General features: G+C 40.8%; 2 protein-coding genes across 3 annotated transcripts; both read left to right on the top strand.

Annotated features, from left to right (window-relative positions):
* Nucleotides 1-1,947: 1,947 nt before the first annotated feature.
* Nucleotides 1,948-6,019, top strand: LOC119022115 (thyrotropin-releasing hormone receptor). Its single transcript, XM_037102670.1, has 3 exons — nt 1,948-2,073; nt 4,027-4,858; nt 5,253-6,019. The coding sequence occupies exons 2-3, from the start codon at nt 4,082-4,084 to the stop codon at nt 5,649-5,651; spliced, it is 1,176 nt and encodes a 391-aa protein (XP_036958565.1). The 5' UTR covers nt 1,948-2,073; nt 4,027-4,081; the 3' UTR covers nt 5,652-6,019.
* An 11,319-nt stretch (nt 6,020-17,338) lies between these two features.
* On the top strand, nt 17,339-23,389 carry LOC119023019 (transmembrane protein 198-like). Of its 2 annotated transcripts, none has more exons than XM_037104604.1 (5): nt 17,339-17,584; nt 18,999-19,303; nt 20,953-21,528; nt 21,678-21,802; nt 22,753-23,389. In XM_037104604.1, the coding sequence occupies exons 2-5, from the start codon at nt 19,150-19,152 to the stop codon at nt 22,900-22,902; spliced, it is 1,005 nt and encodes a 334-aa protein (XP_036960499.1). In that variant the 5' UTR covers nt 17,339-17,584; nt 18,999-19,149; the 3' UTR covers nt 22,903-23,389. The 2 variants fall into 2 exon arrangements, with proteins under 2 accessions (XP_036960499.1, XP_036960498.1); XM_037104603.1 differs by having other exon boundaries at nt 17,341-17,584; nt 21,675-21,802.
* Nucleotides 23,390-23,816: the final 427 nt, after the last annotated feature.

The raw sequence follows: 23,816 nt of genomic DNA, 5'->3' as shown, positions 1-23,816 counted from the left end.
AGTTATGTAATGTTGAGCTGAATATTCGGCAACTCAAATAGAATTAAGCCTGCATGCGATGTTGAACGGGCCCTCACACGTTCATCATGGAAAGGTCACTGACGACGCAGCTCTGACTTCTGATGTAAAGAAGTCCGTGGTAACTTATTGTGTTCATTAGTGTGGCTCCAGAGAGCAGTCAGTAATTAAACTTTAGGTTAAAGTGCAACATTTCATGTTAATCAAGTGATGACTGTGATCAAAGGTTTACTTCCTGTGGCCAGTAGATGGCGCTGTGATGATGACAGAATATTGCACACATACAAATGTGTGAAGTTTGGGGCAGATTGGAGACACCAACTTCCTGTTTCATGGCAACAAACCTGAAAAAAGAGGGAAGGGTCATCAGAGTCTCACTTTGGTGCCAGTCTGTAATGTCAGCTGTATAGAAGTCTACGGGAGATGGATGTTGAAATAAACAACATATCTACATAATAGGACTTCTGATGAAGAGGAAACGCCACCAGAAAATAAAAGAACACACTTTAAAACACAGGTTAACCAGACATTTTAACCTGATTTTATTCCCCTAATGATTGGTTTACAATATTGTGACCAAACGACCAAATGTCACTGATAAGACTGCAACTACGTTGCGAACAAAGTCAAGGGACGAACAACGTGTAAAGAAAAAAGGAATCAGTCTTAAACCTACTCATTGGAGTGTAACGTATTTTTCGTCTTCTAAAAAAAAGAGCATCACGTTCAAAAAGTCTGACTTCCTGTTGGGTTTAGGTCACGGACAACTTTATTTCATAGATGTGCACCAGTTTATACATGTAGGTCAAACTTTCCCCACGTGTGAGGAGTGTGCAAAGTTTCATGAGTTTTTGAGCATCACAGCTCTGACAGAATGTGATTTACTTTAGTATAAAAAGGATAATTAATTGCAGCGGTTTCCAGCTTCTTTTTTTAAAAAATAAATGTCTGTGTGTTTATACAAATATTGGATGAACAGCTTGAGTTTGTCACAAGCAGCCCACCGGCAGGAAAGGACGCACACACTAATTAAGATATTTGCCCCAACACAGAACAGCACAGACGTCTTAGCTCGCAGCAGTTCAGTCAGGTAATTACCTGGACAAAAAACTGCTTTGCAGGATTTCTCTCCTCTCTGTGAAGCTGTTATCTGGTCATTAGAGGAGGCCTGGTGGACAGAACGTTCTGCCACTGAAACTATTCTTCTGCGAAAATGCGAGCATCTGTCTTGCATTAGCGTTCACACAGAGAATCCTGTCCACAGATAGAGGTTTGAAAGAGCTTTACAAAGCGCTAAGTGGTTGTCTTCTAGAATACGCTTTCAACGCTTTGAGAAATGTAATTCAATGTCGCTAAATGTTTTCAGATATTGGGAGCTGGAACGGTATGAGCATCCACCACACAGAGAGAGAGACAGGAGCCTGGACAGCTTTTCCCAGATGTCACAGGACTATCGAGAATCTTAATATTACAATGTTTTTTTCAGGTTTTCAAAATAAAAAAAATAAATAAATAAAAAAGGAGAGCCACGAATTTGTGCAAAACCAGAGAATTCAAACTTGTAATTTGCCCTCTCAGACAAGATGAAGAGTTCATTAAATCATCAGCTGATGCCAAAAAAAGGTCTGCTTAATAATTAGTGCCATTTAATTTCAGTGACCAATCACAGCTGTGTCAATGTGTTGAATTGCAGGCTACCTCCTCTGTTCTTTGAATAATTACAGGCTTTTTGGCTATAGAGCCGCGGCCACAGTGGTTGACCTGACACTCCGAGCTGAGGAGGTGGGAGGTGGAATTGATTTTTTTTTTTTTTTTTTTTAAGTTGGTGGCTGTACTAGGCAGTGTGTTGCCGTGTGGATATAATGATATGTGATGTGGAAGAGAGAGAGGGAGGGAGGGAGGGAGGGTTGCACCAGGAGAGAACAGGGAGGCAGAGCAAAGGAGGAGAGAGGGAGTCGTATGTGGACGGCTGGAGCGGCTCGGGAGGAAAACTCAGCCGTCATCTGTGTGTTTCTGGGCTGTTTTGCACCTGAGCGCTGCCTTCTGAAAATGATGGTAAGAGTCACATTTTCTTCTGTTAGAAAATATGCTTTATTTGCTAACTCTCCCTGACTTTTATTTGTTTAGCCTCAATGAACTCTGGGTGATTTAACAGTGCATTTCTGCTTCATGTCCTTTAGTAGAAATTAGTTAACACGACTTAAGAAGGCGGAGGGTTACACATTTCTGTTTGCTGTAGGGAGAGTTTTAATTTTTACTCACACTAAATGTATATTTCAGTCTTCCATTGGCTTGTATTAATGAACCTTTTTAAAGTATCTCTGTATTCCAAAATTGAGCATAGCTGGAATTATTATGAAGTTGAATATTGCTGATTCCACTTCTAATGCGCATGTATTTTGTTTTTGTTGAAAACTGTTGTCCCATTAATTTAAGTAGTTTAAAGCTAATAATCTGTATGTGTGTATCAGAGCCCGATCAATATATCAGCTGGCCGATATTAGCTCACAGCAGATATACTGTCCGATTGATTGTGATGCAGTCCCGGTGAAGTTCACTGTTTCAGTGTGCTGCTGTCATTGTAGACAATAAAGTTAATTGTTAGACTGTAAAATATCCTGCATCTGCTACAGATCAGAAGTGTTTAATAACTAATAATTTGAGGGATAACTGCAAAACATGTGGGTGTAAAGACCAATATCATGATAACGGAATTTTTCAGTTATGTTCAGATGACTTTTAACTGATGAATGATTGAGGATTATCAAATAAACAATAAAATAGTTTGTGTTTGAACCCACACAGCTTTTCCAGCCTTCACGACATGAAACTCATGAATCACCTCCACGCGTTGTAAATCTCAAGTGATGCTGCTCACCCAATCAATTTGGTGCCTTTCCGAAAGTAAAGATGGCTGCACCCAGTCAGAGAATGGATAAACTGCGACTAAAACACTCCGCCCACGGTCATCTGAGGTGTTTTAGACAGACAACCAACGATGTGGTGGATCTAAGATCTGCAGATTTGAAATAGCTCATCACAACAGTACAACTGCTGGTAACTCTTAATAATGACCATCATTAATAAATTGCACATTTAGAGTTAATTAACCTTTAGTTAACGGTGGTTTCACTGTTAACAAACAATGCAATGCTTCATAAACCATTTAGCAAGTAACTGATGTTTATCATACGTTTAGATTTAATTTTTTTTTAAAACAATAATTTACCATTTATTCATAATGGTTACTTACAAACATAAGGATCATTATCAGAATATGTTTCTGTTATTAATCATCACTTACCACTTATTAATCTGTTATTTCTTTGTTTTTCACCATCACCACCGTGTTCAAAGTAATTTCCAGCGCCGCTGCTGTTGTGGCGATGCAGCCTAATGTTACACTATGACGTGTTTACATTAAAGGCATATTAATGTTGCAGACTGTAGCTACATCTGGTGGATGTGTCGCTGGAGCCCAGTGCAGAGTAAAGGTTGTTTTGGTCGTGTGAGTCTCGAGAAATTTGTCCGAGGCCAAAAAAATCAGCCTGTTCCAAACACAAACAAGTATATCCGACCTGTAATATAACTATATTTTTGGGCCACTTGGGGGCAGCGGACACCAATTATGAACACAACATTGTCATAAGTCCTTTAAAGTTTACATGGTGAACATCAAGAAGTTAAAATAAAAGCAACATTTTAATTAATTTTTAGATGTGTTAGTGGACACCTTATGAATCTAAGTCCAATAATCTCCGTTCTTTAACTTTGTTTTTGTTGACAGACGTTTATCTGACTTTTTAAGCTGCTAAATGTTCCACTATGTTCACCAGCAATAGTCACTATTGTATCTGCTGTTTGGTGCTGAGCAGGTAAAATATAGTCATTTTACAATGACAATAGTGGCCTACAGAGTCTAAAGGAAATATTACTAATGCTCGGGAGTGTCTTGCATGTTTAAAGAGAGAAATATAATCTGTTGCTTGTTTGTGCTTCTCTCTTTAGGATTTATACGCGCCCCTGGAGATCAAGTGAATTGTGGCCGCAGGACTCGAACACAATGGAGAACAACACAACCCTCTTTCAGGATGTTGCTCGGGTTGTAAATCTGACAGAAATGCCTCTGAACCCTCTTGAGGAGCAGGTCATAACAATATTTTTGACAATGCTCATCTGTGTAGTTGGGATCGCGGGGAATATCATGGTGGTGCTGGTTGTTCTGCGCACTAAACACATGGTGACCCCGACTAACTGTTACCTGGTCAGCCTGGCTGCCGCAGACCTCATTGTGCTCCTGGCTGCCGGGCTGCCCAACATCTCCGATGTCGTGGCTTTCTGGATATACGGATACACGGGATGCTTGTGTATAACTTACCTTCAGTACCTGGGCATCAACGTGTCGTCCTGCTCCATCACGGCCTTCACCATCGAACGATACATTGCTATCTGTCACTCCATAAAGGCTCAGTTCATATGCACCGTTTCCCGGGCCAAGAGGATCATAGCTTGTGTCTGGATCTTTACCTCACTTTACTGCATCATGTGGTTCTTCTTAGTGGACACAGATGAAACCGTCTACACCAACGGAGTGGTGGTCACTTGTGGCTACCGCGTCTCCCGCAGCCTCTACATGCCGATCTACTTCCTTGACTTTACTTTGTTCTATGTGATCCCCCTCACGGTGGCCACCGTGCTGTACGGGCTCATCGCCAGGATCTTGTTCATGAGCCCTCTGCCCTCGCACCTGAGCGACCGAGAGGGAGGAGGGTCGGTCCACCAGGGTCACTCCAACAGCACCAACAAGGCCAACAAGGGCGCCGTCTCTGCAAGGAAACAGGTATCGGAAAAATATCTGAAGACATTTCTAACACTAGTGAACGTTTATGTCGCTATCACTATCTAGCTAAGATAGCCAACGTTAACATCCCTAAATCCCGCTGATGTGAACTTTGCTAAGGCTAGCTAGCTGGAGTCATGTACGATGAGCACGCACAAATCATCCAATCAGACTCTTTATTCTGGTGAAACATTTATGGCTGAAAATTACAACAAGAAATCCTTCCAATCCTTTGCACAATCAAACAGTGTTGTTTTTCTCATGAGGACAGGCTGCATTATGAGCATGTTAGCATACTTACGCTATCGCTTTCGCATGGTAAGGCTTTACAGGACCGTTAGCGTAGCTGTAGACTCTTCCTAGTTTCTTTGTTCCTCTGTCTCTGAATCAACAGATAACAAAGATGCTAGCTGTGGTGGTCGTCCTCTTCGCCTTGCTCTGGATGCCTTACCGAACCCTGGTGGTGGTCAACTCCTTCATCGACCCGCCGTACCACAACACCTGGTTCCTCCTCTTCTGCCGGATGTGCATCTACACCAACAGTGCCATCAACCCCATCATCTACAACCTCATGTCTCAGAAGTTTCGCGTCGCGTTCAAAAAGCTCTGCAAGTGCAACTGGCGACACAAGGAGAAGGCGGCCGAATACGCCGTGCCGATGTATTACAGCGTGATCAAAGATTCGTCCCACGAGAGCAACGAGCAGATCACGGAGCAGGAGGAGGTGAGCGCCAAGACCAGCAAGAAGCTCAACGAAACCGACGACGACGCGAGCACTTTCAGTATTTCTTAATAAAGGCTTTGATGAGTTTGTTCATTAGGACAGACTGTGTGTGTGTTTGATAAATCATTTGTGAAAATCAGTTATATCCACCTGTTAAAAAAACATATTTACTCATGCTGATATCTGTATAATTTGTTTTGTTTTGTTTTCTGCGGTGACAGGTTGCATTTTTTGTTTGTTTGTTTTGGGGTTTTTTTGTCGTGTGGTGGTCGTGATACTTAAGCATCGGTGTTGTAAATGTGTTGTAAATACAGGATGTGAGACCAGGCTTTAGTGAACTTCACTCTGCTTAGTGGGCTTTAATGGCATCATAATGTGAGTGGCTCTTCAAAATGTTTTTATAAGTATTGTGCTCACCATTTAAGTGCACATAAAAATTTTTTTTAAAAAAACCAAGCAAGAACTTCTGGGAAAGACGGACATTTAACGTGACGTGTTTCAGTGCTGCTGTATGAATGAGTGAATTCAAAAGACCGATGTTTTTTTGTCTTGATGACAAGTGCACTTGTGTTTTTCATGTGTTCAGGCTGGAGTGTTCTGTAGAGATGTAACACTCTTCAACAGCACTTATGAATACACAGTCCAGTTTTTTTCTTTTTTTTTTTTGGCATTTTCCCCACCACTTACTTACAGACAACAAAAGCAGCCCTCACTTTTAACTCTGCAGATGTTTGAGCCTGACTGTGTTCAGTCATTGCAACACAGCGTTCACCTGCAACTTACATTTTCGGGGTATTTAATCAAACCAAACATAACTTTTATTCTTCTGACTAAGCTAACTTTTATAAAATAGAAATCAGTACTGAAAATGTAAATAATAATGTTGATGTTTTTTTTGGCACTGTAGAGGTTTTTTGGCAGCACATTCATGGTCCCCACATGATACATCGTAATGACTTTAGTACGTTTCGCTCTGGCGCCACCACAAGGTTTAGATTTCTGGTTTCAGGGTGAAATGTCTCCTCAACAACTGGCTGGATAGCCATGCAATGTGTTCCGGACATTAATTTAAGATCCCTTAATATATCTACCGCCGTCATCAGCTGACAGGAATGCATGTGGTTTGTGACAAAATACCTGCCTAACTCTGACCTTTGTCCTAACTAGCAAATGTTAGCTAAGATGGCGAACACGATGAACATTATACCTGTCGAGCTTCAGCCGTGGGACGTGATGGTTTACAGCACAGCTACACAGAATCGCTACCATGGTTGCAAAATCTTTGTTTTATTTACAAAGCCCTGTGTTGACAGGAGAGCCAACCAGCCAGCTGATAACTCGTTTGGTTGAGGTCAACTAAGCTCACTGCCAAAACTACATAGGAGGTTAATAAATAAATAAGTACACAAATTCATAAACAAAATACATCTTAAGCTTTAGCATTTTTCCAGAAATGTAGGGCACATTGTGTCCGAGGCCTGGGCCGCATGTCCGCACTGGTATATTAGGAAACAGGGTTTAAAAAACAAAACAAAACAAAACAAAAAAGCTTCTGGATCGTATTACTATCAGTGTCTGTTTGTGTCTTTCTAAATATAAAGTTAAACAACATAACATCCATTCCGTCAACTCAAATACTCCAGTATCATGACACATACTCCAGGTTACTGTTTGCCAGCGATGCTACAAAAACTAATAAACGTGTGACATAGATTCAAAAGATCGTTCAAATAAATTGGGTTGTTTTTCATAACTTAAGCTATTACGAAGGGTTTAAAGTCTCCACACAGCCGACGTCCACCTACACAGGTGTTTTCTCTGACGCTGTCATGTTGTCAGACCTGTGCAGCATGTTCAAACGGAGTGTGACTGACGGCTCTCTCAGTCTTTTGTTAGATTTGTCACATCTGTTGGACCATTTACATCGTGATTATTGTGATTAGATTTGGCTGACATAATGTAATTCTTTGAACAGCTCCATTTCAACCTGACCAGAGCAGCTAATTTGCCACTGAAGTTATTGAAAACACCTGTGTGGGTGTTTCTGAAGCGTTTTCTTCAGACAGCCAGCTACCTCCGCTTTAGCTCTTTGAATCTGTCACTGTATTTTCTCACCAAAGAAACCAACAAAACAATCTCGCTGCCCGTCCGCCGAGATTATATCTGACTCCTGACTCTGCGCGTGGGCGAGGTTTGTATCATTAGCATTCCAGTCGGCTAAACCGAGAGGCAGGAGGTCGAAACCGATGAAGCTCTGATAACAAACAAATCAGATTCAATTCAAAACATTAGCCAGAGAAATGGAGGATGAAGTTGTCTTTTTTTGTTGTTGTTGTTGCCAGTGGGGACGTGCATTATGTGAAAAGTATTCTGATGTTAATTGTTGCCAACAAGTTTTGGCCTCTTCTTATTGCTGACGTCTCGTCCCCGTCGGCCACACTACTCGACATATCCAGCTCTCGACGGCTCATGTATGAATCCCTTTGACGTTGTGTTCAATATATTTATCTATTCTGTTTGAGTCGTGTATATTTAAGATATTCTGTAAACAGGCTTGTTGTTTCTCGTGGACTGTGAGAGTAACCGATCCTTTTACAACCCTAATAAAAATGTATACATTCTCTTTACTTCTGACAGTTATGTGTGTTGTGTTTCCTCTCGAAAACGGAGGTAGATTTTCAACCGCTGACTTGAAGCTTTCCCCCCACGTTTATGTCATGTTTGTGTCATTGTTCTCACAGTTTTCTGCTGCAAGATGACACCAACATGCAATTAACAGAAATAAAAGTCAGAATAACAATAATCAGCTAAACGTATGCACCGCTGAGACGATATGAAGCGGCTGTAGGCGCCAATCGCGGCCTCACCAGCATGCCACGGCACATAAAGAGCGAGGTGTCTGCCGATAATCAAACCTGTCAGTGTTTTCTAATAAGGTGGCCACATTCTCCGTCACGTCGAGAATATGTAAAGCAATTAAGACCCTCTGGACATTGTGCAGGCTGTATAGCGCTGAAAAATTCCACATAAGGGGTTTTATAATGAAAGAGATGTCAGGAGGGTCTGCAGCGAGGAATCAATAGAGGAACAAAACACAGAGAGACCTACAGCTGACAAACAGCAGCTGGTGGCTCTGTCGCACCCGCAGCTGCCATTTATATTTCTGCTTTCCAGCTCTTAGAACATGGATCAATAACACACCATCCATGAGGGAGAGTTTAGTCCCTAAGTGTCATCTAGAAGAACACAGTTTGTGCCTGCTGACGATCTGGCACTGAGTCAAGGAAGAAAGTCTGTGAATCAGACTGTAAGTACTGTGGATGAAACTTAGAGAGATAGCTGTGTGGTGTGTGTGTGTCTGTGTGTTTGAATTCAGGTTGATTCTCACTGAACTCAGCACTCACCAAAGACTCTAACGTTACATTCATGACGGAAAGTACATTTCCTCTCCAGCTCCGGTCGGCAGTCAACATTACAGTAAACGCTCAACAACGGCAATGGCAACAATGGGATGAAGATAAATCCACCTTTTAATCCCAGTTAAAAACGTTGTACCTGAGCTCTCTTCCCATGAATACACAGCTCTGTGCACTCATGTTTGAATTATTTATGTATTTTTTTTAACTCAGGTGAATGCCCTCAAGTCCAGACAGCAACTCGATAAATCGTAGAAAATGTTGGTACACAATTTACCGAGTTCCTTTGCACTTTGAGTGATTAGATACAAAACAACTACTTTTTTTTGCATCCCTGGATCTTCCACATTCCAACATGATGCACATAAACACACTTAAGTCTGATTAGCAACTTCCCAGCTGTGGAAACTGAACGATCTGAGGAGCATTTGAATGCACCACACGCCTGACTGTCTCCTCACAAAACACGCAGCAAACGTCTTCGGCTTGGCATTCCTCAATTCCTGGAAGGTTAACAACCTTTCTCTGCTTGGTAAATCAAATATGGAAGCAACCTGAACTCAGATATCCAAACAGACACTTAAGGCATGATTTAAAGTAATGAAGGCCACTTTCTTCTGAGATATTACTTCTTTTAAAACAACAGCTTTGACGAGCGGTGGCAGGTTGGCTCATTATGTCAGTTTGTTTGACAGCGTGCTCCTCTCCGTAATGGAACGGCCAAACAGGTCACTTGTCACATTAATGATTTATTTAACCTTTAATAACCAGCAAGGTGTTGAATGAGAATGTTCCCCCTCCATTTAAGAGTTCAACACTTCACTTGCACTGTCGAGTCCTCCCGACACTCAATAAATGCCATTCGTTTTGATCGAGACTCCTGGCAGCAGAGATTATATATTCACTACTTTTAGAGTTCTGATTGTTAAAGTGCTCAGTGGTCCCTCAGCATATTTTCCCCCAGTGTCTTTGAAGCCGGGACATAACCGCAGGGCAAATTCAGCACTTTAACGACCAAACAAGTGTAACCGCTGCGCTGATGTGTAGGCGCGAGGCTGACAGCTTTTGTTTGCGTTTGTTATGGTCCATGGGCAGAAAATTGGCAAACATGCGAGGTCGTACAGAGCTTCTGTTTTGGGCACAAAGCCTCTGTCAACCATGTAACTACAATGTCCTATGTGTGGACTACATGGATCAAATGAAGGCGGGTAAGAGGTAAATAATATAAATAGTGGGTTACAAATTTAAGATTTGGTAACACTTCACCATAAGACACACATGAATCTGAGTAGTAACTGGGGAGCGATTGAGGAAAGAATGAGGACCGACTTAATAATTAATTAGTGATCTGAGGACTGAATACAAGATAATGATGACTTGAAAACCGACTGGGAGATAATATATTAATTAATCATTAGGTAATGTTTAGTTCATGAATATCTCAATTCACATATGAGCACATTCTTCATGAGCTACCGAGTGGCATAAACGACTGACGGCTGTGTAGTTACTAATTACTGAATCATTAGTCATTCTTTTTGTGCACGATATTGTAAAGTATAAACCTAAAATTCTTGTACTTTACTTTGTATATTTCCATTTCCTGCCTACTATCTTTGATTGGTAAAGTTCTTTTTTTGAACAAACAGAGTTTAACTACAAAACATTTGATCAACCTTAAAAATAAAATGTTGTGACAGTGTGATGGACCAGGTTTGTCCTCTGGTTTTGTTCCTTTCTGCTCATGTCAGGTTGTGTTGCAGGGTTCCTGGAGGCCGGGTGTGATCTCGGCTCATCACAGGAGATGTGTTGCACCTGTAGCACCTGGCTCACTTGTACTTAAGGTGGGTGCAGATCACGCTCTGGTTCTTTCTCCTCCACCATGAACACACCGAGCAGCTCTGCTCATGTGCAAGATTTAGTCATTCTTACTTTTACACACTTCTGACACTCCTGCTGTTACAGATTTTCTGACAGTTTATCCAAAATAACTTTTGCTACATGACAGAGTCCAACTTTTCACAAACGGGGGCTCGTCCTGCATCTGAACCTGGGAAACTTTCACACCCAAAGCAAGAATCACACTGTTAATTTAGGGGTAGGATGAATCCCGATCAAACTTTTTTTTTGGTAAATGTCACAGAAAAAATTAGTCTCCAGCACTTGAAACACAAATCTCCAAATTAGCCATCCTGTCCTCAAAGCAAGAAATCTCTGCTCTAAAAACACCACTGAGTAATAGATCAGTATCGTGTCTCTTTGAACAGCTGAGCTTTAAATCAAGGTTATGATAGCTAGATTCTTATCGGTCCTTATCAAAGTGTTTTATTTTTGGATATTTATGTTAAATACATTTCTTCAAACACAATGTTCTCGCTAAATGTAGCACAATCTGATCATCAAGATATCAGCGTTCGATAAATACTTCTGGATGTGTTTCAAAGATGAACCTCAAAAAGAGCTGCTGCACAACTGTGACCTTAACTAAAAGATCATGAATAAATCATAAAGTGAGTAACAGCTACGCGATACGCAGCAGCTTGAATAACATGTTTCAGTCCATTTTCATGAAAGCGAACACAAAGCGCCGCTCCTCGGTGTGAATAAATTAATCTTCTGTATCTGTTGTGAACTCTTGTCAAGCAGAGTGTGGCTCATTACCCCGACCTGGAGAGCTTGTTTATTATTTCCCATGCATTAATCCTCCCGTGCTTGAATTAATTTTTCTGTTCTGAAGGCTCCTTCCCTGAAACTAGACAATGCAAGAGAGCAGACTTTGTTAAAACACAAAGCAGCAGGCAGGAGGTGCATTTTTTTTAGTCCATCTGATGCTTTAACTCCAGTACTCTCTAACACAAAGATAAAGACACCCTCGACAGCACTTATCGAGGCATCCATCGAAAAAAAAATCTCCATTGTGCGTCAGGCATGGTTTTTGCAGGAAAGAACATATATAATCACCATATATTTTTGAAAGGCTTTCCCAGCAGTGAGCATCGTGCTGGTTCCCTCAACATCAGATCATTGTAGAAAATAAACTCCTCCATTATATAGATGCAAAAACTACTGTTGCATGACTCTACACCTGAGAGCGATGACGCAAAATGACGAGGGACCGCCACTGGATGCAGCCTCTGTCATTTTGATTGTTTTCTTACTTCATACCAGCCATCGATAGCTCCACTGTTTCAGCCCAGCGAAAGTTATATCAGTCACAATTCTGGTGTTAAGAATGCTTCATTTGTCAGTATAAACACACTGCCTTCTACCATGTGAGCGTTCGAATAGCAAATCCTCCATTTATCACCCTGAACTTATCGATGGCACGCATCATAAAAAGCCTCAGCGTGCTGTAAATATGACTTATGGGCTGATGCTCTTCATCAAACATCCAGGCTCAAATCCTAGAGGGACTCTCCTCGTCTCGTTGCCACATAACAGCTGAAAATTTGGATGAAAATATGCACTGAGACAACATTTGTATTTCTTGACTTTTATTGATTTTTCCTGCCTTCTCCTATACCTCTCACGCCGTCATTTAGAATCGGGGGGTTATTACCATCAGAGACCTCCTTCAATGTGGAGGTTAAGGGGACGTTGCTATGAGACGGCCGGAGCTTTTATCCTGTGCTGTAGATTAAAGTGACGGTGGAGACGCGTCTGCAGCTGCTGTGGTACAGCGGATGAATTGTTCTTTGTTTGTGGTTGTTTGTGTAAAAACCTTCTCTGCTCTTCAGGATAACCAACATGTGCACGATTTAATAATGCTGTTTAAACTTGAACATCAAAACTGATGCTGTCTGTACTCTTATATGGATATTTTGATGTACTTTGAAGAATATTTCAAACCAGTGACGGAAATTAAATCAGTTTATTCAACTGCTGTCTTTAACACAGTAGCTCAACATTTAATTTCTTAAATCTGTTGCATTTAAGATCTTTACATGAAGTGTTGACGCCGTACATCAGACCTTGTGCAGCTTTCTCTGCAGCCGGAAGCTTTTACGTAAAATCACTCCCCTTGAAGGAAAGCTTCAGATCACTTCGTCCACCACTTTTCTGATCTGTCAGTTTTGTGAGGAGAGTCAGAGAGAGCCAGACCGTCTGGAGGAATAAACACCCAGAGTCACACCAGATTCTGCCCAGAGATTACTTTTTGTTTCTTAAGGTCAGCTCGGCTTCCACAGCAGCCAAAACCAAATTTCCTCATTTACCTGATTTATAAAAAAGAAACAGTGACACTTTGCACAATTATTGTTGTGTAAGTATAAAACTTGAGCTGACTGTTACACGTGATGTTTTTAAACAGTCAAAGGATACGTATAAATGTATAAATGAGGGTGAAGTATGAAACCTTGCCTTGTGATGAGCACACATGGGAGCGTTTGCTTCAGTTGATGTGCAAAGCTTTCATCATCATCCGTCTTGCCACGGCAAACATTTTGATATTGATCAGTGGTTATCAGTGCACTTTGAACCTCTCCGAGGCTTCACTGCATGTTTGGTTTTTCGGTCAATATTATTGTCTGAGATGTTGCATTAAAAAAAGCTCCCCTTGGATAAAACAAACTGTGAGGTGTCAATAAGCCTCTGTAAGAAATGTGTTGTTTAAACATGCAGGGGTGAAAAGATAATGTGTTTTGAAAATGTTTTCTCTCGTTCTGTCTTAACTGCTTGCAAGAACATATATGTGAACATAGGTGACCACTGCATGATGTGAAGCAGAGAAATACTGGTGCACTCACTGAATAATAACTTCGGTGTCTAACAGATTGTTAATCTTGTTACAGAGTCAACATGCATGCGTCCTTACGACCTGTTAAGTAGCAGCCTGACTGTCCAAATATCTGACTGATCTCAAGCTCTGTTATTGACTATATCTATCAACTTTTTAGTTTTATTTAAGATGTTCAGTGAATCATGGGTTGTAATTCTTGCAAATATACATAACAGAATGTATGTATCTTATTTTGTGTTAAAAGTGTGAACCTCAATAATCATATTGATGAAGGTTCACAGTCATCTAAGAGGCTTCTTCAGCTCTCAGAGGTTTTTTTAAGCCCTGTGTGGGAGTGTCCTTACAGAGTCGTAAGGGCCACTTGTGCATCGTTAACCCAACCGACCTTCGTGTTGGTTGCAAAAGCTACACGAGCCCGGGTGTGAACGGTTTGTTAAGCTGTATGGGAGGGAACTCGGAGAACTGAGGAGGTGAAATGTCTTCAAGAATCTGAAACAAATTCAGCTGCCTACGACTTCGACGTAGAATCAATAATCATATTTAAATGATTCATATGAGATAAAGTTAGATGGCATATGTGAGGAAACACTGATGAATCATAACTTATTTCCATAGCAACCCTAACTTCATAAACGGAATGACTAATTTCTCACAAATGGATTCAAACGAACCCTGCAGTGTTACTGTGCTGCTGTTGTTGTTGTTGCCTGATGAATATGAAACAGTATTTAATCGGCTGTTTGGAATTTAACTTCAAGTTTCTCCCTGCATTTAAAGAATGATTCAATAATGTTAATATAACCTTTCTTCTATGGCTTTTTAAATCACTCAGGTGAAACTCTTTACATTCACAGAACTGAAATGGTGGGTCGTGATCAATACTTCCTGCTTTGCAATCAAAAATGTCATAAAAAAGTGCACACAGAGAGTCCTGGTGAATCGATTAACTACATGTTGTCATATTTCAGGGCCGTCGTAAGTGTGTTGTAAATTCAGATTTGATGTTTCTCAGGAGGGCGGGATTTTTCTCCACTACACTCATAATTTAAATGTTTATTATTTTATATATTATATATGTATGATACACACAGAGAAGAGGCCTAAGCCACAACAGAGGAACAATTTTTTGGGATTGATCTCTATTTCTTATTAGAATAGTGACATATTGCTTTCTTTGAAACTAAAATCAGGTTGATAGAGAAACAGTCCAAGCGCATAAGAATCATTTTACTGCGACAAACCAGTGTAATTATTGAAAGCTTAACAAATCAAAAGAAAGATTGTTAATTATTAAGTCTCTATCAGTAACACATGTATCATATGTTTTGGATAATTTGTTATTACACCAGATGATTGTGCGAGATAAAAAGTTAATAGGCAACAGAAGTTATAACAATTCATCCTGTGGCTGAAGTAACATCTGCACTAAATTTAAAGTCAGTACATCCAGTTGTTGTTGAGACATTCAACTCAACATCACCAATGTCGTCCTCATGATGGTGCCAGAGAAAAAGTCAAGAGGTGCACCGAGGTCAGACGGTTTTATTGTCTGCAGACCAGGAACGTCTGAACAAGATGTCACGGCAGCAAATAAAATATTTGTTGAAATCCCGGACGAAAGTGGCTGTCCGACCGTCAGACAGAACATTATTGGCGTCCCTGGAGCTGCCAGCGTGGCTAAAAATAATCACTCCATCTTTTTTTCACAGAAAGTTATTTTGTCAGTTTTTTTTTTTTCATACCAGATCTCACAACTTTTATGAAAAAAAAACTTGCTCTCTTTCTCTCCACTGAAGCAGACACAGGAGAAAGAGAAGTTTGACTGATGAAAGGCCTACGAGCTGCTGTCTTTATTACACTTCTCACAGGAGGAGCTTAACTCAGCCTGACAGCTCCGTCTCACTGCCTGCGTTGACGCTATTGCAGCTCGGTGTCCCTGCAGTTATGACAATCTCTGCTGCTGTCATTATTAATCTGCTCTTTCGCTCCCCCCTGACATTTGCTGTTGTGTTTGTGCCATAATTCAGGCTTCATGCTCTGCTGAAAACACATGTACTGTATGACTCAGCTGTGCTCCAGACGGTGACGAGGGGCTTTACAGTCTCATATCAGTGTGGCGTCCACAGATAAGAGCATCTCTGTCTTTGGCTGAGTGTTAACTCACAACTATGACTTAATCCAACTGCGGGCACATGTGATTATCGGGACTGCGTTTTAATAAATGTGGCTCTCTGCTTGATTAATTCTTCTCCCGCAGGAAAGTGATTAATTAACTCCCTGGCCATATGAAACGGGAGTGACTCATAGGAAAAACCTGTTTTTTGCCTCTCTCTGGTGCAACAATGTGAGACCAGCCAGACCGGGGAAACAAAGAAGGCGATTGGTGGCAGGATGCGATCGGCCATGTTAACCTGGCAGCCAACTATGATGTTCTTGGCAGTGCGAGAGTAGCGTTGGTAATTGTGCCTTTTTCTTTCAGTCTGTTGGCTTTATGTTGGAATCTATAGACTGTGTTTTGTATTGTACATTATATTGCAACCAGAACAAATGTTGAGAATGTCTTGCAAACCACAGATTTGTTCAATTTTTTACATTTGTTTATGTTGCAGCTTTCTTTAGGTCTAGTTTTCTATTGTATGTTTTGACAATGCTGTGCTCACAGTCCGGTTAGGTTTAGGTATGAAAAAAACACTGGGTTAGGGTTAGAAAAACATCATGTTTTGGCATAAAATACCTGCTTTGGTCTGGTGATGATGGCAGACTTGTCAGAAATATCTGTTTTTAGTCACCTGGAAAAAAAAAATCACAAATTTTAATTTCGCTAACTTAAATCCACCACCTTTTCCCTCCACCTCCATACATATAAGTCAAGACATAAACATGTAATGTGAATGTGAATGTGCATTTATTGTAGAAATGCCAATATAGCTTACGGAACATACAAATCTGAAAGTAGTAGTGGTTTGTTCCACTGGTAAGGTCCCTCTAGTGGTCGGCAGAGGAATCCTGGGAATGTTTTTTGAAAATGATATTAAAAACATACAGTATAATATTGTCAACATACTGCAAAAGTTCAAACTAAAATGTAATTAAAATAAGTTTTGTCTGTCCAAATTATGATGTTAAGATAGGAGTAAAATAAAATGTTCAAAACAACAACACAACAAACATGGCTCAAAAACAGATACTGTCCTGGAGAGAAGTGCAGAAGAGCAGGAGGAGAAGATTTTGAGAAGCCTTGTTGAAATTAGAGTTGACAACAGTGAATCACATTCAAGTGCCAGAGGCTGCTGAAGTGTCCATAACACAATTACCAGAAAACACATCACAACAGTACAGTCAGCTCAGGAGAGAAGGCCTGCGCTACAGTATTATTACATCGGTCATAACAGTGGTACTTATATTATATAGGGTGGTACACAGTGTAAAAAGTTTAAGAATAAAAGTCGTAGAATAATCAATAAAGTTTTAAGGGTTGAGAGTCCACAACAGAAGCTGTCATCAAATTGAGCAACACTGAGTGACGTAAGGCTCTGCAGTGATGATGCAGAGCGTCCAGGCTCCAGCAGGATCACGGGCAGTGAGAGCTGAGCGCTCAGCTGGCTCGGCCTTGGACTTGGCAGCAGATGGTCTCCCTCTCAGTCAGGCGTCAGCTGTTCACATGAGCACAGGTCAGACTCGGAGCCTCACCGGGAGCTCACAGAGGGATCCGCACAGTCACACCGAGTCCCGACAAACTCCTGACAGCTTGCTTACTGGAAGTTGACAAACTCCAACTGAAGATACTTTTTTTTTGTTTTGCTGTTCAAGCTCACTTTTGGAAAAAAAAACAACATGCCTAATTCCAGGTAGGACACGGCAACTTTATTCCTGTCTTTCATGCTTTCATTTGTCAGAGATGTGTCAGTGTTATGATGATATTTTGTGAGGAAAGTCTTCTATCTTGTAGATGCCGATAGAGCCACTTATTGCAGAGGCTGAAATGACATTTTTCATGAAGTGAGGATTTCACATAAACATATCAAACTAATAAAAAGTGAGTTATTCCAGCAGCCTTTCATCATCTACAGAGCTTTAACCTTTATTTTTACCAGGGTCCTGTTAGAAAGTGTAAGTGTCTCTGTGTTTTACACTCACGGTTACGAGAGGACTTGAGCAGACAGAAGGATCACTCACCTGCCAAAGCTCCTCTAATTCCATTTGCTGACGGCAGGATCGGCCTGAACGGCTTATAAGGTCCTCACAGTAATACACACTGTTGTTAGACAGCTGTACTCTGAGCCAACATACGACGAGCGTGTAAACACGGCTCATGTTGTTTGAGGTGGATTTTTAGTCTCCTTGAGTTTAAAGAATAAACTATCTATATTGATTTTTTTTTCATTCTATAAGAGATTTGAAGCTTTTTGCCAGTGGTGGAATGTAACATAGAACGTTAAGTGAGTATTTGTACTGAACAAATGAATACTTTACTGAGGAACCTCCATTTTAATGCCACATTGTTCTTCTCACCTACAACAACTCAGAGGCAAATATTCTACTTTGGACTTTACTTATGAGTTACTTTTCAGATTCAGAGCAATAATTCAACATTATATTGACAAATAATTTATCATTATTATTATTATTTTTCTTCAAATAAGTTGAGACAAGCTACCGAGCAGTGTATGAAGTACTTGAGTACTTATATTTTTGGTATTATAACGACATTTTTGTGCAAAAACTTTTATAAAAAAAAATTATAAGGAGGACTTTAAAGTATTTCTACACTGTGGTAGTGATGCTTTACTTGTGCAAAAGATCTGCGTCCACCTCTTTACTGTCTCTAGAATATCTTGTGTTCATGTTGAGCTGTTTGTTTTTGCTCTGTCGTCCAGTAAACAGAGTACCCAAACACATGCTGAGAACCAATAAACCTCTATGACGATGGCACTGAGCCACCAGGTCATTTCCTCATCTGCATCCTGCTCTTGAACAAAAGAACCAGGACAGGGGCGACGTTTAACTCAGAGGGGGATCCCCTGCTTCCTCCTCTGGTTCCTGAATAGAAAATGTGCACATGAGAAAGAGGGAAAGGGCCACATCCTCACATGTATCCACTTAAATAATAACAACATCTGACAGCTTAACGACATCTCAAATGGAACAGAAAGTGTGCCGTTGAAGGATTACCTCCCACGGTTTATTTATTAACAACTCTCAGGGTAGCAGCCAGGAAAAGATGTTACCATGAACGTTGAAAACACTCTCCTCTTTTCGCAGGTGCAAAACAGGAAACGGTTTAGCACAAGTTCTTCGCTCAGGAGCTTCCTCTTTGCCTGGACGGAACACCCTGCGGTCATCCTTCTTGTATGAATGAAGCGGACTCACATCCAGACCAGCTGCAGGACAATACAAGTAATAATCCTCCAAGATGGCAGTTACCTCACTCTATGTAACTGAGGAGACAGGAGTTGGCTTAGCTGAGGTGGACATGTGCACGTTCGAGATTAATATCAAGTATGAACTCATCCCAACGATTGTCTGCTCAGCGTGCTTCTTATTCGGCCTCATCTACAGCTTTTTCGGTACGTATGACTGACTGACTGACTCCAGAACTGATGTTAACTGTGAATGTACACAAAATGTAGACGCAAAGATGTCAGTCTGTGTTCTCACACTGTAAATGTTTAATTAGCTCACCTGACAGCTTAAACCCACAGAGGCAGGTGTCTAGATGCTGCCAGGGGTTTAGCGTGGATGAGCTCAAAGCTGTGGGAGGGCAGATGGGAAGTCCTGCGTCTGAATTTGACACAGGCAGCATTAATGAAGTGCCACCTGTTGCACTGTCTGACGCCTCAGTTGTGTCAAGGACAGAAGTTCAAGTGAGATCTTAGAGCTGCAGAGTGTTGAGGAAGATTTACCCCCAAAAAGAGCTCAACATTTTCTGCCTGTCTCTGTTTTCACTGGGAAAATATTTGGACACAAATCCAACAAACACAAACTGTGCGTGGGATTGTGGGAAACGTGTCCTATGGACCTAAAAACGTGATTTTATGTAAACACACACACTGCCAAAGTCTTTTCTCCCAGCAACTCTCACACAGTGTAAGCATTACCATCGCCTGCATGGAATTTTATGAATGTAAATTATTAATCAGTGGAAGAGAAACGGAGGTTTCAGGGTCGCAGACAGAGTCGTGTTCTTCTGTGTAATTTTCCATCATGACCGGACAGATGAGGAGAGAGTTCTGAGCTGATGTTTCACAGAAAGAATTTGAATGACAGATGCTGGAGCTGGACTGGAAAAGTGGAACAAATTCAATAGTGCAGAATTTTGTGACCCATCAGCTTCTGCAGGCTCCTCCTGGCAGCTCTGTGAAAGATTCAAGTCCAGTGAAACCAGTAAAAGTCCTGCTGTGTTCAGCTGTTTCTCATGTAGGACGTTCTGAATCAACTGTATGATACAAGCAAGTCAACTTGAAACAGGTTGTTCTTCTTTTCATTTGTCTTCTTATCAGAATATGATTACAGTTTTTTGGAGAAACACATAAAGACCATCATGAAAATGGTAATTTTTTTGTTAAATTAAGTATTTAATTGTTAAAAACCAATGAAATGCTTTATTACCTATTCATTAGTCTTGTCCAAAGTATTATTAACATTACTTGCAGCTTGACATAATAAATGGCTAATAAAGTAAAGGTAAATAAACCCTGTTTGTCAAATGAAACAATTATCAACCAAAGTTTAATTATCAATACATTCAATGTTTATTAATGATGATTGCTTGGCTCAATTTTTACAGAATTACAACTGGCAGAAGTTAAAAAACTGGGCCGCAAAATCTCACATCATAAAGCCGTCATGTTAATCTCTGAATCACTGATTATTTTACAATGTAAACTGTCATAATCAGATAATAGCATAAAACAGTAATAATTCTACTTATAAAATGGGCTTCTGCATGTTTTCTTCCCTCAATAGCAGTATAAAAAATGTACAATTGATGAGGAAACTGTTTCTTTAATTATCAAGAGAAAGAATAACCTTTTGAAAACATGATTTTATGAATTTAATATGCTGTTTCACTATAAATACAGATGATGAAGAGTCTGACTGACATTCATACAAGACAACATGATGATTTTAATTGTTCTGCACTCCACAAATTTTGCTTTATTTCAAGACCCCAAACAACCGTCTTGCCTAAGTACGTTTTTGTTCCACTTTCCAGGATACCGCTGCTTCAAGATGGTCATGTTCTTCTCTGGCTTCATGTTCAGCTCAGCCGCCGTCCTCCTGGTGTACCACAAGGAGCCCAGGTTGGACACCGAGCTGGGGATGGAGACAAAGGCAGGGATCGGCCTGGGCGTCGGGGTGCTCTGCGGGCTGATGACCATGCTGGTGTCCACTCTGGGACTCCTCCTGAGCGGCCTCCAGCTGGGGATCTTGCTCTGCCTCGCCATCCTGGTGGTTATTGGACAGTTCCACAGCCTTACACCAGTGTGGGTGCCTCTCAGCGCCGTCATGGCTGCCAGCATCGTCTCTGCTGTGTTCACACTTCAGTGGCAGAAACTGTTCACCATCATCTACACATCTGTGTTCGGAGCGACCACTGTGATGCTCTGTGTGGATTACCTGCTGGGGACGTTTATGCTGCCAGATCAGGTGTATGACATGCTTTGTCAAGTTGCCCCACGTCCACTCTGCTGGTTTAACTGGGCGATCACTGGGATATGGCCCGTTATGAGCCTGATAGGTGTGCTGGTGCAGTGGAGGTTTACTGCCAGAGGATTCTCACACACAGAAGGTACATTTTTAATTTAGTCTACTGATGCATTCAAACTCAGTCTGTGCTCATGTTAAATACGCCCCCCCTGAGCTCAAAACCTCCGTCTATGATGGTATATACTCATTATTTCCTGTATTTTTTTTTCTCGCCTCGTGGCTTCCCAGCAGCGCACAAAAAACATAAGAAACACGGCAAGAAGCACAAATACAGAGAGCCGAGGAGAAGACCTCAGTCACACCGTCGACGCAGGCCTCCGCCACTGAAACGCTACACTGGGGACGTCCTGGCACCGGTCAGTACCTGAGATTATAATTTGCTTCTAATCCAGTGTGAGAGTTCGACACATTCAAGTCTGTTTGCACGTTTCTAGGAGCTTCACAGCATAGGTGAACAAAGTGGCATTAACACTTTTGTGGCTCCAGAGGAAGCTGCATGTAGTCTGATAAATTATCTCCAGTGATGTCACACAGTGGCTAAGTTGCATTGTGGGTAATGTAGGAACCACAGTTTGAGCAGATATCTCTGTTTGATTATATGTATTTAAATTGTCTTGAGTTCAACAGTGTTACAGGCTGTGATGAAGTGTATGCAAGTAGATTTACTCAAGTACTGAACTACGTACAATTTTCAGGCATTTGAGGATTTCCATTTCCTGCTTCTTTATACTTCCAGTCTGGTACATTTTAGGGGCAAATATTGGACTTTTGCTCCTCTACAATTAATTTGATAACATCAGTTACTAGTTACTTGGCAGATTACATGATGCATCAGAGCCAAAACAGCATAAATTGTGATTGATTTATTCATTTAAAAAAATTCTGATCTGATATTCAATCAGATAATCAGTCAACCCACAGTGTACAGTATATACATACATGTAAATATAAGTATAATTTACTTTTACCTTTTAAGTATATTTAATATTAGACACTTAAAATGTTTAATCAGCTACTATTTGTATGGGTGACTTTCATGATATCTTTATTTTTACTCAAGTAGTGCTGATGCCTACATTACCCACAATGCACCGTAGCCACTGAGTGACATTCCTGGAGAAACCTCTGTAGATATGCAGTAGTACTCCCCGAGACCTGTAAACACACTGTACTATGTCAATTTGGCTGAGTAACCCTGTAATGTTCAATTTCCTCTGCTTGCATATGATGTATATGATTTTTCAGGTTGACAGTCAGTGACCGTAACAATAATAACGATGTGTCCTCCTCCTGTTTTGCCTCTCAGAGTTATCTCCAGAGCCTTAAGGAGCGCCAGATGGAGACAGGCTCGTCCACCAGCAGCGTCAGCACCAACACACACACTCTAATTGACTTTGACTTTGAGACGGGCTCCATGGTGCCTCTGACTGCTGCCTCCCCTGTCTTTACAGTTTAAAGGAACACACGGCGTCCAGTATCTGCTATACTGATAATTAAGCAGTCCTTTGAAATGTATTTCTTCCACGGAAACAACTCAACCGTCTCAAATGCCGGCGTGAAACCGCTTTGACTTCGACTGCGTCAGATAATCATCAGCATGCGCACAGTGTGATTTGAAATGCTTGGAGATCATTCTCTGAAAGACGACAGCACAGAATAACTCAACGTACACAGTCATCAGACTGACGATCATCACGTCCTTGGAAGAGTTTATCTCACAGGCACTTTGTTCTTCATCAGAGCTGTTTTGTTTCACTCGACATTTATTCTCCAGATCCTGTGAACAATGTGTATAGATCAGTTTGGGTTGTAATTCTCTTGAGGTTCAATCATAGCAGTTAAAAACAATGAATTCATACCAACATGTGCAATTAGATTATGGATATACAGCAGAAGAATGGGAAATGTTGGACAATGGAACAATAAACCACTGATTAAACAGGTGTAACATATTGATAGTGTTTTTTTTGTTTTTTTTTTGAGTGTTGTCTTATAGTGAAAGTGTTTTAAATGATGAGTTCACCCCAAATAAATTCAATTCAGTCATTATCTGCTCACCGTCATGATGATGGGAACGTTTCGTGGTCTACAAAACATTTCTGGAGCTTCACCGCAAAACAGTGTTGCAGCGTTCTCTTAAAAGAACTGAAGTAGATGGGGACTGGTTTTAAAATGTGAAAACAACAAATGAAAGAAAAAAATAAAATGTCTCCATCCTGCTTGTCTGACATAATCCATGAGCAATCAAGCTGCTGGTCATTACAAACCAACAACAAACTAATTCATGGAGTTTTATTGTTATTGAATTCAACATCTCATCTTTAATTCACAATAAGATAAAAACATCCTCACAAGACCAAATGCCTCATC

Source organism: Acanthopagrus latus, chromosome 7 (assembly GCF_904848185.1).
Source record: "Acanthopagrus latus isolate v.2019 chromosome 7, fAcaLat1.1, whole genome shotgun sequence".
Taxonomy (NCBI): Eukaryota; Metazoa; Chordata; class Actinopteri; order Spariformes; family Sparidae; genus Acanthopagrus; species Acanthopagrus latus.
The sequence above is the reverse complement of the archived record's forward strand: the minus strand, read 5'-3'. Positions and strand labels throughout refer to the sequence as shown.